We start from the raw sequence: 17,853 nt of genomic DNA on the forward strand, positions 1-17,853 counted from the left end.
TCACATTTAAATGTAATTAAAAATGCTGCAAGCTTTTCTTCATAATTTATGTGAATGAAAACTTAAATTGTAATGTTGCCATTGATAGAACCATTTGAGATTTATCAGGTTCTCAGTCTGGTTAATGTGTTTTATGAATAGCATTTAATTTTAATTAATGATGTACAGTATGTAAAGGCAAAGGCTTTATGCAAGTTTTTTACAATTAGGAAGGTATTTTTTTTCAATCAGACTTGTGATCACATGAATGTAGAAGCCCAGAAGAAAAGGGGCTAATGTATAATGGCTTAAATACCAATAGTCAGATGAAAGTGGAGCCAATCAAGGATTGTTGCTAAGAACAAGCTGTGAAAAGAACAGGATGTAGCTGCTGATGGGGGCCATACAGAGGTAGTCTATCTCTGGGACAAATGTCCCAGAGATAAGTCCAACAGAGTAAGGAACAAGAATGAGGTTTGGATATGGGTGTGGTCTGTTCACCAAAAGTCGATGCAGTAGGGAAGGATTAAGATCACCAAAGATCCTTGAAGCCCTCCAAGCCCTTTCCAAAAAAGTCTGGAAGAACAAACTTCACTTGATAACTACTTTGCACAGAAAGTGAGAAATTTAGTTCCAGGGCGGGGGGAAAACTTAGCTATCAAATGGGACCCTGTGCAGTGCTCCTAGGACCCTGGACACCCCATCAGTTGAATCAGCACTGGAGGCAGGATTGGTAATCTTTCAATTCTCCTTTCTTTCTTTTTCCTTCTCCCTCTCTTTAAACTTTCTCTCTTTTCTTTCATCCTACTTCTTATTCAAAGTCCACTGCTACAAGTTTATACTGGGAGATAAGGGACTAACGTAATGATTTCAGTGCCAAGTGTGTAATTCACTAATAGAACTTTGTAAGATTTTGAAGTCCCTCTGAGTTTTGCTGTTCCCTTTCAGCCATGAGCATCTGTGCATTCGTGAGTTCCCTTCCCTTTAGGAGTGGGGTGTCACAATGAGTAGTTTAGTAAGACTTGCATGTTGTTGATACAGATTGTGAATATTATTATATAGCATATCTCTAAAGCTGATATTATCAATTTGACTTACATAGAAACTACTCTTTTTTTATGCTAAGATTTATGCTGGATTAAATGGGGAATAGTTACTGGGCTGTTCTTTATGAGGTTAGGACTGATCCAGAGTTGCTACCAGTGTTGAGTTAACAATCAGTATGGACTAGCTTTCCTCAAACTTTCTCATCTAAAATTAGGAGCAAAGGAAAGACAATTTTTTTCCTTAATACTACCAAAATTAACATCTGAGCTTGTATTTCACAGAATGAGGCATAGCAAAATTTTTCCTTTATGTTTCTAATGGACAAAACCTGAGGGCCTCTGAGAGGTTGGAGTCTTTTAGATTGGCATAATATTGAGCATGCATTAAACTGTGCATACTAATTTCAAAAACCAGAAAAGCTTATCATATTCTAGCTCAATCTTTCCTGCCTGGCCTATCTGACATATATCAGCTATGTGACATAATACAACTTTATGTTCTGGCTTTGAGCCATGTAGAGATTTGCCTCTGTAACAGGAATCTCCTTGGAAAGAAGACATTCTCCTTGGAAAGAAGAGCTAAAATAAAAAAGGCGTGATCTAATTAAACCATAAACATTAATCACCTTTTTCACCAACATGAGAAATTTTTACACTCATGCTATAATAATTTCTATGCTCATGCTAGCTGTCAGAGGAATATTTTGTAGGGAAAGAACAAATAAATGGAATTGTAATAGAAAAACAAGTCTACAGGGTTTTTTTCTGCTAGTTGTATACATGTCTAGTACTGCAGATTAAAAGATCCCTGAACAAGTAGGGACCGTGTAACAAAATTCTAGTTGGAAAGATATAGTCTAGAAAGTGGTTTTATGAAAAAGAGAGGAAGGAATGAAAATAATTTCAGTAAATCAATTTAGTGACCCAATTGATTGTCAGCCAGATGTTATTCGTGCTGGGTAAGCATTTGCATGGAACAGCAAGTGCCATCAGAACTAGTATATCACAGAACTGGACTCTGACATGGTAGCAGAGTATGAATTAACTTTTCGAAATTTTAAGGTGGCTCATACCAACTAGCATAACAGCAGATCTTCTATGAGATTACTTTGCTGTGACTCACTTTCTCCAAGCAGAAGCAGCATGGTATTAAGGAATCTGTTCAAAATGACACAGAACAATATAGAGTAAAAGAGAGCAAAAGGGAATAATTTTATTTTGAATTGAGGCATTACCTTAATAAAAGAATTATATTCTATTTTTTATATGTATCACTTAAATTTGGGTTAAAACTAAATGCCAGTATGTGTTATTTGCATTGTATTAAATTTCTTTGGTTAACAGTAATTCATCTTGCTACATGTACTGACTCCAATATAGATGAAAGAAACATTTCTCTTTGGCAACAGTCGGAATTGTGCAGTGGGGTCCATAGTTACTGGCAGCCTATCCCTGTTTAAGAAATCGATCATTAGAGCCATCCAAAGCAATTACAAAGTATATGTCTTTATATGTTATTCTATATTACTCATTGCTGTGTATAACTACTGTAGATTTTTGTCTAATAAACATGTCTACTTAAGAAGAACTATAAAGGAGACTCCATGGAAATCTTCAAAGTAGCACAACAGATGCATGTGGTGTTGCTCTGCTCTGAGCAAGGCATCGTCAAGGGTGCCAACCCAGTGCCCACTGCATTCTCTGCTGGCATATAGCATCCTTTTATTAAGAAGCAGAGTTATTTCTGCAAATACTTATTTAAAGACCTATGGCACCTTCTGGGGCAACAGAATCTTATCTGGTACTAAGTATCTACTTTTAGGTAGTACTAAATACTTAATTTGTCTGACCAAGAGCACTTGTGTTGTGCTGCAGAACTGGAAAGAATTCTCCTCAGTCTAATGAAGTTTTGCGTTTCTTGATATGAGAAACACATAGAACAAAAGTATGTTCTGTGAACTCGATGGAAGTTTTTTAAGGAAAGGCCCTTTCAAACTTAGCTATTATAGTTAAATATGGGGGCTATCCTGCTAATCAAAGGATCTTTTTGTAGACTCTGATGTTGAGGACCATATTTAGTGCAGGCATCTGGGTGTGCAACTGCAGGACACCTGAGATTGAGCTCAGGCTGTCAGGATCCCAAGACTAGAGGTGGTGAACTGATGACCCTTTCCATAACAAAGGGTCTGGGGGACTTGTGACTCGGGGCAGATGACACTGGGGGGACTCTCACAAACAAGGAAGAAACCGATGGCCCTGGCCCCAGACTTTTGAATGCTCTGATAGTGAGGGTATAAAACCTCAGGGTTTCCTTTTCTCCTCCTAAGAGACACCCAGCTCAGTCTGTTGTTTGTTACAATGCAGTTAAATTATTTTAAGGAGCCAGACCTCTGAGACTCTGCTGTGGGAAACCTGGTGTTGAGCTGGTAGGTAAACCATGTTCTGACAGTGTGAGTGTGGGATGTGCAGGCGAGGGGCACCCATCAGCTCACTGGAGCCCACTGGGAATGGGCCTTTGACACTGAAGGACAAGAAAATTCCAGCTAACTCTCATCTCACCCTGACACAGTACCAAGAGTGGCTGCTCTTGGACTGCTTGCCGTCTGAGTAGCAGTGCAGAGCAAAGCTGCTTTCTACAGCTCCAGTATAACGATAGTGTCGAGGTTCAAAGCAGGAGTCAGAGAAGGCTGCCTCAAAGGTGATGTTCCAAGAGAGAGCACGAGGGGTCCCGCGTGCTTAACATTTAAACCGGAGGGCAGAGGAGGTGGGGCAGGTAGGTGCTTGGCCCCAGGTTAACACAGGGCTGGGTCAAGAGAGGGGACAAAGGGACAGGGGAGGGGAAACCTGAGGTAAAAACCAAAATAAACAAGACACTGGGGGGGGGGGGGGGGGGGGGGGGGGGGGCGGGGGTGTGCAAAAACTCATCACCACAGGCCAGGCCTTGACCGCCTGACTGCCACAGTGGCTCTTGGGTGGTCAGACAGGAAACTTTAACACTTGCATTGAGTTTACATAAGAAAGAGACTTGCTGGGTCTGATGTCCTTCTTCAAGTGGCACAGATTTTGATGGGGATAGTTCCTTGGAAGTTCCTGGCTTTCCAAGAAGGAGAAATGTTCAGATTACTTAATTATTTCTTGCACAGCCAAGAGGTAAAATATATCACCAGGAAACAGATTTATAAAAACATGCTGTAAAGTAAATTGTTCTGTCAAGGAGAGAAATAGTATGGTGAAAGAGACTGACTACACTAGTGGACATTGATTTTGCTCAATGTTGAATTTATTTTTACAAGGATTGTGTGTGTCAATGCTCTGTATTGAATCAGGAGGTGTATAATAATGAGTTTTTCTTCCATGTAAACTTAGGAAAGCAACTTAATTTCTGTGTCTCTCAGAAACAACTCTTAAGAGTAAAATCATTGTCACATCTACCTGGTTCTAAGTGACCCTGGAATGTTTGGAGTCTTTTTTGCCACATTTGTTTGTTGTTCTACATTTTTTAACAAAGGTTATCCAATAGGTGAAAGGATTAAGAACATTAATTTATTCCCATAATGGTGAAGGGGAAAATTTTGTAGCATTGAAAGGAAAATGTAAATATTTTACAGAATGGAATACTATTAGCATCTGTATTTTAGTTCGTTAGGATTTTTTTAATAACTTCAAACCTTATAGCATGACATTTTTGTTTAGTTGAGAAGTTGCTTATTAAGTGGCTTCATAATTAGCCATTTTTCGTTGTCGTGGCCTAATATGGTAGAGCTTATTATGTTATTTTTCTTTTGGTTATTTCAGGCATGAATACAAGCAAGAGTGAAACAGTGAAAGAGCACCCATTAAAACCTTCTAGAAGATCTATGCCATGCCTCGCCCAGAGCCAAACACATCCTCAGAGCCTGAGCAAGCATTCATCATTTCTGCAGCCAAATTGTGTGCAGCCACAGCTCCAGCTCCAGCCCCAGCCTTTAAGTGCAGGCACATCGGCAGCTGCAGTGGATGTAGTGTCAGAACGAGGTAGGAGGTTCTTCTCTATCAGGAGTCCATCCCAGCACTGATAAACTTTGATTTATTTAGATATCTATGGTTTGTTGAAGAAATGTTTTTGCACAAAACATCTACGCATTCCATGTTAACAGCTTCTTGAGTGGAATATAGTGTTTGAAGTGAATTGTAAACTAATTTTTATTTTTTTCAATGATGACATTATTTCCTTCTCACTGGTAATAAGACAAAAAATTCTTGCTCATTTATCCTGGTGAAAAGTATGAAGGTTTCTGCTGTCTGTCCTAGAGAAAGAAAGAATAAATATTAGGGTTTTGGCAAAAGAGTATTTATATATGAACATGTAGAAGGAGATGCATTCATTCATGAACAGTTGTTGGAGTCCAGGACATCCCTTTGGATGACCTGGGACCCGGGAAAGGGAATTTGAGCCCTGGACAGGGGGATGTGGAGCCGGTCCAGGGGAGTTGGAGACCTTGGCACAGGGCCCAGGAAGACACTGAGTTTGATCTTAGCCCATGGGAGAAACTTCCAGCACAAGGAGAGGAATTGTAAATCACCAGGAAGTGAAAATAGTAGTTTAGCACAGTAGAATATGCAAAATTTAGTAGTTTTAGGATTCTTAGAATAGAGGTAAATGGGGGACAAGATGGTGGAATTTGGGTGGTACCTCGTGTCCCTCTCCTTCTTCCTCATCCTCCATCTTCTGGGGTGGTGATGATATAAGGTAGTTAGAGTGGATTGGGTCAAAGCAGAAGTGACCCTCTTAGTGTAAACACTAGGCATTGGTACAAAATAGTAAATAACGTACACGGAATTATCTGTATAAATGTAAGATGACATCCCATCGGTGGGCAGTCACCTCATATCTCAGCTGCTGTCCGGACCTCGGCTGGGAGCGGAGAAAAACTGTGAGATATCAAATAATAAACAACTCGAGAAACCAGAAAACAAGGACTTGAAGACTCCGCTTCTTCGTACCAATGCAACTCGGGGCTTTTAGAGGGCAAGGACTTTACAACCTGAATCTCGGGTGAGAAAACCAACCTGAGAAACAATAAAAGCAGGGAAAAGTGGTATGGAAAGCATGAAAACAGAGAAAATCCCTAAAAATTCTAGCTTGTGTGGAATAGGGAACTACTTTTATTTTAGGATTTTTAATTTAACAGATACACATGCCTTATCAGAGAAACTAGTCTATTTGGAATCCCAATCACTGTGTGTTACCTGTTGCCAACTATTGCCATCCTCTATTGCCAGATGTGTGTGAACTTTTGTAGAATAAATTAACTCATCTGGTAGTAGATTTTGGTAAGTCTTTCCTTAATGTTAATAGACACTAGGCACTAATTATTGTTCTAGTTAGGTATTTTATTGAGTTAAACTTCTCTCAAGAATAGACTGAAAGTCTTCATGAAATTTATCTTGCTCTTTTTTCTATTGAAAGAAAGTGCTCTTCAAAATTTTAGTCCAGAATTTTTTATTTGAATTACTGACAGCTTTAAAAAGTGTTTTACAGTAAAGATTTTTTTAACTTACAAAATACATGTGAATGCTGATACAGATATTGCATTTATTCCAGCTAAAGTGATGGAGACTTTGGAAAACAACTTGCTTAAGCTGTCTAATACAGAATATGGTGATCCATTTTTAGGTAAGTTGTTGTCTGAAATGAAATAATGACAAATTAATGATTCTTTGATTACACTCACAGTATTTAAGTGTGAAAAGGCCGTACTTACCCTGAACTTCCATTTTTTTTGAAAGAGGAGACTAAGTGTGACTAAAGAAATGTGTGCTGTCATAGATTTCCTGATACTGTCTCTCACCTTTTAGACTAAAAGTAGGGACTTAAGACAGAGAAGTGTTGTATATTCAGTGTATCCTTTTCCAAAACCAGTCCTTCATAAAACAATAATTTTGAACGTACTTGAAATTCCTTTGAAGTTGTTATTATTCACTTATTTTTCCTGTATAGTCATGTCATTCACTATTATCCTGGCTGCAGTTCTACTGTTGTTTTAGGTTTTAGATATTTTGTATATTTGCTTTAGACATTTGCATTTTAAAATAATTACAATTTGGAAAGTAGAAAAAAAGAAGTAATGCAGAAAATATTTGTACTGCTATACTATCATTTTGATATTGTAATTAAGTGAGAGTAAGTAGGAAAGAAGTTATTGTTAGAATAATCCCATCCTTGTAACTGCAAATTGAACCTGTAAATACACACATGGGTAGTAATTTAGAAGTTCCAAGATGAAGCAGTTTTGAAATTCCCTGGCCATCTATTTTACCCATATAGACACAAGGATATTGCTGCACCTTGCTCAACTACTATGAAAGATATTTTTGCTCACAGTTGATGAAGCATCAAACTAGAAGTCATGGATTCATGCTGAATAAAAGATATATGCTTTCAGAAAGCTGGATCTGCTCACCTCTCACATGATTTTGCATTGACTTTTCTTGATGCCTAAAACATATGATAGATAAGAGGCTTCTCAAGGTTTCCTGAATAGATAACTACTGGAAATAGTGAAATTAATACTTCTTCAAAACCAAATATTCCAAAAACATGGCACAGACCAAAAATTTGGCATGACGATTATATAAGAAAATCATGTCTTGGTAAGGTTTCAGTTAAAGGTGCTGCACTTTCCTAGTGTGTTTGGTTGCCAAGCGTGGATACTAGATTTTACTGTTATAATTTCTTTTTTTTTTTTTTTTTTTTTTTTTTTTAATATATCCTACTCTATTTTTCACTGAATGGCTTACACATACATATGGTGATATTGTTGTGTTTTTATATATGTCAGCAGTAATTCTTTCATTCTTTCTCACAGTAAATGATGCTGTTTTTGTTCACATTACTTAGTTTTAACCTGAAAAGACACATGGAAGGCTCAGCAACTGAGCAAAAGACAGATTGATTCTTTTCAGTTCAAAATTGTATTAAAATTTGATATAGATGATTCTTCTCTTCTGACTACAGCTGTGCTCAAGGAAGAAAAAAATATTTAAAAAGTTGCCCTTTACTAACTTGATTCTTGAATTTGCTGATGTTGAGTCTATCCCAAATTAGATAAGTGAAATCTTTGAAGTTATTCTGTATTTATAGAAATGTAACTGAGTAGGTTATTCAGTTACAAGCAAGAAAGAAAACAGTATTTAAAAATAAATCCCAGAGGTCAGTAGTAAGAATTGCCTTATTTTTATATCAGCATGATCTGTTAGATTTGTGAAGAGAAATAAGGGATAGTTAAAAAGTGCATGTAACAAAATGGCCTGTGTACCTTCAAAATACAGTTTGTTGGTGCTTTAGTATTGTGTTTCAGTGTTTGGTTAAGAATTTGTCTCAAAGTCTAAAATTTTCAATTTTATCCTGAATCTAGATGTAGGTGGGGGAGGGAAGTAAAAAATAAACCTGAAAAAGGAATATTGCAGCTTCAACTTTGATCACCAGATAGGTTAAAACAATGCTTTTGTAGGTAGTCTGGCAGTTTCATGGAGTTTGAAAAGTAGGCTGATTAATGGCTATCATCATCTTAGTGAACATTTTCAAATTGCTCTCCTGAGAATGTGAAAGAAAGCTGAATTAAGTGAATGTGGGCAATTTTTAATTAGGCACTGTTGTAGAAACGCAGACCAAATTACTTTCTCCACTTCCTGAATTGTTTGTTGATAAAATTATCTTGTGTGAAGGAGATTAACAAGCATCAAATAAAAGCCATCAGTGGAAAGGTTCTTTTTTATTTCAGTTGGCTATAGATGAGGCCATAAATCTGCTGGACAACTTTAGTTAATGATGTTAATGGATTTATGAAGTAAAAATATGTATTACACCATTGTTAATTACACAGATAAAGGGGATCAAGGACATTATGGATTTGTGTTATTTTTCCTCTGTCAGTTTTAGGTGTTAAGTAATGTTTGTAATTTGAGGAATTGATACATTCAACGAAAGTGATAAGCATTGAGCTTCTGTAACATATAACGTGAACTTTGAGGTTTCAACAGACTGGAATACCCCTCTTCCTGCCTGACTTACTGCCCTCCTACTTCTGGTAGGAGGCATAGAAGGTAGGCATTACTGGGTTGAAATAAGAACAAAGGTAATACTCTATAGCAAGTAAGACATCACTAACTAATTTATTCTTTTTACAATTCTGTATTTTTCCCTAACTTAGATTAGTTATGAGGATTTGTGCATAGTAACGCATCTTTCTTAGAAAGACATGAAATCTTTCTTAGCTAATTAACAATTTTGCTGTGACAGATACCTTGTTTTCTGAAGGTATCCTGAATCCAATTACTACAAAGTTTATGTATAAAAAGTTCCATATTTATGTGCCATTGCTGCAATACAGTGAGGTGACAAAAAAAGAGCTGAACCAAAACTAACAATCCAACAAAGACTCATAATAACTGCATGATGAGAATTTTTTTTAGTGCTCAGTTATAGAAGTGTTTTTAAATCAATTTTGTATGTTATGATAAATTAAAATGGAATATATATATATATGTGTGTGTATAACCTGTATATGTATTATATGCAATACATATAATGTTTACATAAAAAGAGGGACTGAAAGTTCACAGAAGATATTATTTAAGAAAACGAGGTTCAGTTTCTGTTTCAACAGAAATGTGATGTTTCCATTATGCCTTCTAGAATAATTTTTTTGCATGTTTGTGGTCAGTGCCTGCACAGATAAGGGCTGTGATGTCTCTTCTGATTGTAGGGAGGTGGCTGAAAAGCTGCATTAGAACTGTTTGTCCTATACCCAGAGTTGTCCAGCTCCCATATTAGAACTGATTCATACCTGGAGAGCTGGAAGTATGGATGAGGAAGCCATGTAATCTATTCAGTCCTCATTGAAACATAATAAGAATTAGTCTTTGGACTTAGTATTGCAGTTCAAAATATCGATGTGCTTTAGATAGTTAATCTGCCTCTACCAGTTCTGTACACCATCTTAATTTCTCTAAAAAGCAATAATATATGACTGGCTCCCTGTTTAAAAACTGAGAAATATTCTGTGTAACAGTTACCACTGTCTGAAAGTTCATAAGAAATTGTACATTAAGAAAAGTCTGTGTTTGTCTGCTATGATAGTTTTTCATGTCTAAATATACATACACAGATAGATGAAAACCTTTCTATGTTATTTGTATAATATAGTATTCCAGGTACACAGCAAAATAAAATAAGACCTAAATCCATCGCAGTGTAATTTATCTAGGTGTCTAGTGATGTTCTTCTCCAAGTAACTTGCTTTTTTCCCTAGGATTTAAATTAGGACAAACAGGGATTATTTACCTGACCAATAATCTCTTTCTTATTAAAGCTTTGCAAAGCCTATCCTTAAATGTGTAAAGGCTCAAAGGATTGAGTAAAGAATCATCATACCAAAGGTTGTGAAACAGAAACTATTTAGGAATATTTATATTAATTTTCCTTTCCATAACTATGCCACACTTCAGTTGGAAAACATTTGCTACCATACGCTATTGTATATATATAAAATATATCACTGGATTGCATGTTACAGAGGAATCAGGACAAGTGCTTTTTATCCCCTGGCATAAAATTGAAATGCACTCTTGGCCTATCAGAAAAGTGTGATAGTAAGGAAGATAGCCAAGCAGATAAGAAGACCCAAAAAGAAAGATTCAAAATGTGGAGTTAGCTATCTATTTCAAAACAAAATACTTCTGCATTTTTGTGTAAAGGATTTCCAGAAATTTAATTGTCTGTCTTCAATATCTTAAACATGTAAGTAACCTGATAGGATAAATATTATTGTCATGTATTTATTGTTGCCAAATTATATGTCAGGAAATGTTGATAGGTTTTGTGATGTATGAAGACTGAAGTTATTCATCCTGTCTATATATAACAAGATAGCAAAACAAAGCAAAACAAACCACCGTGTAGTGGTTTTGGTTCACCAATTTTTTGTTTCCTGGCCAATGCATTAAATAATGTGGTGGGTTGAGCCCCCACTAGAATTTACTCTTTTTCTGCTGTGAGATAGGATTAGAAGAAGAGCAAAGCAGGCTTAAACTTTAAAGGATATTAAGAAAGCTTTATTAACAAAACTACAAGAAAAATAAAAACAATAATAAGAATCAGAATAAAACCTTTAGAACATTTCTCCTTCCCCCACAATGTTTTTTTCTTTCCTACTGACAACATACAGAGATAAAACCTGGGACTTCCATCATTTGACCACTTCTAAAATAGTCTTTTATCAGTTCCTTAGGGAGAGGAGTTTCTTCTGCTATGTCATGGAGACTTCTCTAGAAGAAAACAGTTTTCTTGTGGCTTCAATTCTCACAAGTAGCAGTCACCCAGGGATCTATTTGTGAAGTCCCTCCCATTTCATGCAGCCTTCCCACAGCTACATTCATGGGCCATGTCAAACTCATGGGCTATTATTTTAAGGATGAGCTACTCAAAAGCAAAGGTTCTTTTTATCTATTTTTGAGATCATCTTCATCTCTGGATACAGAGATCTTTTTCTCCCCCTGAGGGCAGGTCTTTTTCTTCATCTCGTCTCTCTCTCTGTTAAAGCTTTTTGTGAGATCACAGCTACTTCAACATTTACTTAATTCAGCACAAATGTCTTTGTTCGTGTCTACAATTTTGAACACTTCATCTCCCCACATACTATTTCTGCAAATTAAAGGGATATTCTTGAAATATCACCATCCATCACCATGGCCTTATGAAAGAATTTTGGCCGAAGACTGAGGCATCTTCTCATTCTCCTCCCATCTAGGCCTCACTCTGTCCTTTTCTCTTACTTAGACAGGAATTAATGTTTTGCGAGTTTCATCTGCGCAATGAAAGACTTAATATCTCGCCTGGGGCCCGTGGAGGTCACGATGGTCAAAGCAGTCACGGTGCTAGATTCGGGCTGCACTGGGGCTGTGCTCGGATCTCAGGGGCTCTGGCTGTATTTCATTTCAGCTGCCGGGCCACTCTCCGCATGGCTGCGGAGCCACCCCTGGTTACAACTGCATGATCTCCTGCAGCGCTGGGGCGGCCCCTCCGGCAAGAGGACTCAGTAACGGCGGCCGGAGCTGTTTACAGTGGGAGACTGATCAGAGGCTGTGCTGTGGGGAAACCGGCCCGGCGGCAGGATGCTAACAACCAGTGGGCCCTGATCCTGCCGGGACCGGGCTTTCTCCTCCCCGCCCCCTGCCCGGCAGCCGCTGGGCCCAGCCCCGGCCCAGCGGGCTTCCTCAGAAGGGCCCCGGCCCCTCAGTAGGGCCTGTTACCTGTTCTCAGTCTGGAAGAAAAAAAAGGGCTTTCCCGCGGTTTGATCGATTTTTAACGTGTATTCACAGAGGCCTGTTCAGCTTTCTAGTGGTTTAACAAGGTGTCAGTATTCAAAACTAGCAATTCATTGGTTTTGTCAGGCACGGGGGAAGCTGTTAGCAACTTCTCTTAGAAAATCACTTCCGTGACTTCTTTCCTCCTCACTAAGTGTTAATCAATGCAAAACTAGCACAAACTGCTGGGATGAAGAGATCTGTTATCTGCTTAATTAATGCTTGAATCTTTTTCAAATCACTTTATATGTGACTGTGGATCTCAGGTTTTCACCATTATATGGGTGTATCTGCTTTAAGTTCATACTTTAATTAGTGAAGTTTTTGACATACTGAATTGAACACTGAAATTCTCACTGACTTTATTGAGATAAGATTTGGATTCTACATGTAGAATTAGAAGCTTAGAACCCTTTTCTCTGATTTAATATACTTCTCCTTATTTGCAATTCAGCCTTTTTTTTCAGTCTTATTTTTGTAGTATTGGTACCAGCTAAACCTTTTCATACAGAAATTTTTCTGACTCAGAGTCATAATAGCATAGTAATTTTCTTTTCTGTAACAGGTCACTTGGGAATTAAAAACTATACATAATTTTAATAATTTTTTTCATAAAACTTTTTGTGTGACAACAGTTCCAAAAGCTCTCAACCACCACATAAATTTTCATTAACATAATTGGATAAGTCAAATACATTAGCAAGATGCTGTTAATTTGCTATACTAATTTAAAAATGCACTGCAGTTGCTTTGTATTGTAGTACTGGAAGCACGTAGTATTTTAAATGTAAGATTTTGTAAAAAGATGTTTAAGTCTTTCTCCTGCTAGAAAGATACTCTGAAAACTCACATAAAGAGGTCTTGTAAAGGGTCATGCATGTACTGTTTGCATTAGTGAGAATATTTTACCTGAACAGCTGTATTGGGTTTGTGTGGTAAGTGTTAGGTAGCTGGGCAGGGCTTGAGGGGTGGCTTCTATGAGAAGCTGCTAGAAGCTTCCCCTATGTCTGGTAGAGCCAATGGCAGCTGGCTCCAACCTACTGCTTGGCAAGGCTGAACTCATCAGTGGCAGTGGAAGCACTTGTGGAATAATAGATTTAAGCAGTGAAAAGAAAACACACAAGGGCAACTTGAGCTGGAACAGAGATTCTCTTGCAGCCTGTGGTGAAGACCATGGTGAGGCAGACTGTGCCCCTGCAGCCCGTGGAGGTCCATGGCGCAGCAGAGACGCACGGGCAGCTCATGGAGGAGCCCATGCTGGAGCAGGTTACAGCCCCAGGAGGCTGTACCCCTATGGGAAGCACATGCTAGAGTAGGCTCGTGATAGGACCTGTGGAGAGAGGAGCACATACTGGAGTAGGTCTGTTGGGAGGACTTGTGATCCCATGCTAGGGCAGCCTTTTACTTGGGACTACACACTGTGTAGGGAACCCACACTGAAGCATCTCATGAAGGGCTGCAGCCTGTGAGAAGCAGGCTCATGTTGGAGCAGTTTATAGAGGACTGTTCCCAATGGAGGAACCTCAAGCTGGAGCAAGAGACAACTGTGAGGTGTTCCCCCTTGAGGAGGAAGGAGAATTAAATGTGTGATTAATTGACCAAAACTCCCATTTCCCTTCCTCTTGTGCTGCTCCTGCAAGAGGAGATCAAGAACTCAGGAATAAATTTTAAGTCCAGGAGGGAAGGGCTAATGGGAAGGTTTACTTTTATTTGTCATTATTCTCCTCTGAACTTACTGGTAATAAATTGAATTTATTTTCCTCAACGAGTGTCTTTTGACTGTGACTGTAATTGGTGAGTGATCTCTCGCTATCCTTACCTCTACTCAGGAGCCTTTTGTTATATTTTTCCCTTCCCAGTTCTGCTGAGGTGTGGAGTGACAGTGTCTTTGGTGGGTGTTAAAAATGCGCGGAGATAATATTTTTCTCCTTAAAATGCCTTTATTAATCAGCTCTTACAAGGGTAGCTCGAGGGGCCAGCAGCCAGGTTCACCTGTGAGGAGGAGGGTCTTGGTCAGCTTTGCAGCTGGAAGTTCCTGCAAAGCTGGAGAACTCTTTCCTCACCGGAGGTTTCCAAGGAGTTCTGATTTCCATTGGGTTGGCTTGGGGTCTTGCCTTTTTTTGGGTATCTTTAGGTTACAGTGAGTTACAAAAAATTGTCCATTAATACTCTAGGATATACACGGTTTAGTACTGTCTTTTGTGGGTCTAAATCTTACATTGATTTATTTTTACAGGGGTTTTTTGGTGTTAAAAAGAGTCCTAGAGTGCACTACTACAGAGTGTACTACGGGGTCGCCCCGGGGGGGGGAGGTTATTTCACAATCGGCGCTGCAGCTCATGGTGGGAGCAGGCCGGGGTTATTTCGCAATTGGCACTGCAGCTCATGGCGGGAGCGGGCCGGGGTTCGGCAGCAGCGAGACGGCCGTGCTGCACGGGGAGCGGGTGCCTCGGAGGTCTCACAGTTTCGATGGGGGGGTGTGTGTATGCTTCTGGCCGCTCCACAGTGGGAGCGATGTGGGAGCGGGACGGCCGCGCGGGTCAGGCTGGCTCGGCAGTTCGGGGGTTTCGTGGGAGAGCGGGGCAGATTCATGCCAGCTCTGGTGGGGGAGGGCACGCCAGCGGCGGCGCCTCGGCAGCGATTTGCCATGGCTTTGGGAGCAGGTTTTTGGAGTGGACTGGGCTGGGAGTCGGGGCAGCTGTGGGAGCACACGGCATGGCTTCAGCGACGGCGGTCCGGGACGACTGCGCGGGCTGGGGGCAGCGGGCTGCCCCATTGGCAGAGCCACGCCGGGGCGGTGGCAGCAGCAGGAAGGCGCGGGCAGCTGGCATCTCGCGGGGGTCGGGGCCGGGGCGGCCCGCCCCGGTGTCTGTGGGGGGTGCAGGCTTCCCCGACGGGCGGCCCGCTCCGGTGTCTGTGGGGGGGTGCAGGCTCTCTCGACAGCGGGCGGCCCGCTCTGGTGTCTGTGCAGGCTCTGGGAGCCAGGCTGTGCCAGCCCGAGGCGAGTGGACTGCTCGGGGCGGGGGGGGTGGCATGCCGGCAGCTTTTGTTTTCGGTTTCTTCAGTGGCGCGGGGGCTTTTCTCTCTTCCGGCTGCTTGGGGGGGTGCGGTTTTCAAAGAGCACCCCTCTTTTTGCTTACTAAGGTGGCTTTTCATTGTTACATTACAAAATAAACATTCAAGATATTAATACACTTATTATACAATAACTTAGGGTCTTAACACTTTAAATTCAACATATACGTACTTAGGAGCCTTCTAATTTTCATTTTTTTCAGTGGGTACCTGGTATCCAGCTAGGGTCAATCCACCACAGCAGACATGAAAGAAAAAAATCTTCAAGGTGCTCAAAACTTAATTATGCAAGGGGATAAGAATTAAGGCAAATGTCCTTTTGATGTCCTTATTGATTTGAGGACATGGGCATGAACATAGATGAGTTTCATCCTCTATTTGCAGGCACCCTGTGCAGCAGACTTTTTTTTTTTTTCCCCCATGAGTTACGCTTCTCCATCTCTCTTTTCCTTTATTCTTTTTTATCTTGAGGTTTTGCACAATCTCAAAATTTTTAAGGTAACTCAAGATCTTGCATTTATTTGAGTGTTAATACAGGGAGATTTTCAGCCAGGTGTCTCCCAACCGGTCCGATTTTTTTTTTTGAATTTTGCTTTTTGGTCCTGCAGTAGAGGAAAAATGGAAAAATACTTTGTAAACAATTATTACAGTTTTTTCTGATTTTAGCATATTTTTACATTGGCTAAAGTTTTTTTTTTGCCTTACTGAATTATTAACTCCAGTGTAGGTTAACTAGAAGCTGAATACAGCACATCTGCTCAGCTGACACATTTCAACATACACACATTGATCGACGGACATTTTGATTGAGTAGTATTTTAGTGATTAGACTCACACAGTTTGAATCAGATCAACTTTTTTTAGCTCTCTATACAGGAAGATTAACGAAATCCAACTAAACATGCTCAATAAAAAATTTAAGGGCTTGCAAGTCCACTGGTATATACAAAAGGCACACTCCTAACTCGGGTCTTTCAGCTGTGCCCAGCAAAACACAAATGGGGTGGCATTTATTAACAGCAGCAAAGAAAACAGAATCATACAATGGTTAGGGGTGGGTAGGACCTCTATCATGATCTGGTTCCAGCTCCCCTGCCATGGGCAGGGACACCTCCCACTACACCAGATTGCTAAGAGCCCCATCCAGCTTGGCCTTGAATACCTCCAGGGATGGGGAGTCCACAAACCCTCTGGGCTTGGGTGGGTCAGTAACAGATGAGGTCTATTCAGGACTTAATTTTCTGTCAATTGGTGTAAAAAGCCTAAGCTTCTACAGCAGTATTAACTGGATTCTTCTTTTTTCATCCTCCTGCTAGTTTGAAAGTAAACCTGCAGGAGAAATGAACCCCATACAAAGTACCTTGAGAGAGATTTCAGGTCAGAGTTACAATTTAATGGAAAGATTACAATAAATGCGATGAAACAGAGAAGCTGGCTTTAACCCACAAATTCAGAGTACAGCCTGGCACTCTGTGGGTCAGGGTGGTGGTTGCAGGCCAATTAAATGGTGGTTGCAGGCCAATTAAATGGTGGTTGCAGTCCTGTGGAAGTGATGGTTCCAGTCTTGTCAAAAGCAGTGATCCTTGTGGAAGTTCTGGTCCAGCTCTGGCTCTCTTGAATCATGGTGCTGGCAATGTCCTGAGTCCCCAGTTATATATAGTCAGGTGCCAGCAGAAATGCTCAGTACCTCCCCCTGGGCAGTGAGTTTCACAATGGAATGATGTCATCCTGTAGGATATTTTTTTGAGTCCTTGATAGTCATTGCAGCTGCCTATTCTGCTGGTGCCATTCAGTTCATTATGGCTTATTAGCATACATGACCCCCTCAGGATGGGTGGGACTGTGCTGCTGCTTCTCTGGAGGGAGTTATCAAGGGCGAGTCACTATTGTGAAGAAAAACAAACACTACCCTACCTTGCCCAGTTACCTCTTTTACCTTATTTAACACCTAGTTTGTAGCCTGAGGAGTTGGGTAAGCACTGGGCATCTACTGTGAACAATACATCTTAAAACATTTTGTCAGAAATATTGTATGGGGGAGTAGAATACACAGTTTGATTACGCCCCACATTGGCAGTCTCCTTCTGTAATCCAGGACATTCCTTTGGCTTCTTGCCTACCTAGTCTTGATTCCAAAGTCAAGGAGACTAAGTGTGATGGTGGGCATTAGAGCTTATCCAAGAAGTACAAGAATAGAGAGCACCGGCAGCTGATCTTGACAGTAACAACCAAGTGGGTTGTCATGGGTCAGGGAAGACATGATGGAAAACAAAAATGCAGTAAACAATTGCTTTCCTAAAGTGCTGAGGAAGAGAACTTCAGGCAGTCAAGCTTTTCTCATTATGTTTTGTGGAGCTGCAGCCAAATTAAGAATCATGTTTTAATTTAAAGATGAATACTTATACTG

The 17,853-nt window shown here is 40.1% G+C and overlaps 1 protein-coding gene across 2 annotated transcripts in view; it reads left to right on the forward strand.

Annotated features, from left to right (window-relative positions):
• The window catches only part of ANO3 (anoctamin 3), a 195,587-nt gene that overhangs the window by 93,197 nt on the left and 84,537 nt on the right, over nucleotides 1-17,853 (forward strand). For both annotated transcript variants that reach the window (XM_083885374.1, XM_083885375.1), the window contains exons 2-3: nucleotides 4,821-5,039; nucleotides 6,610-6,681. In XM_083885374.1, coding sequence (XP_083741500.1) covers nucleotides 4,821-5,039; nucleotides 6,610-6,681 — 291 coding nt within the window. The remainder of the gene's footprint in view (nucleotides 1-4,820; nucleotides 5,040-6,609; nucleotides 6,682-17,853) is intronic.

Source organism: Zosterops lateralis (assembly GCF_965231275.1).
Source record: "Zosterops lateralis genome assembly, contig: SUPER_6_unloc_1, whole genome shotgun sequence".
Taxonomy (NCBI): domain Eukaryota; kingdom Metazoa; phylum Chordata; class Aves; order Passeriformes; family Zosteropidae; genus Zosterops; species Zosterops lateralis.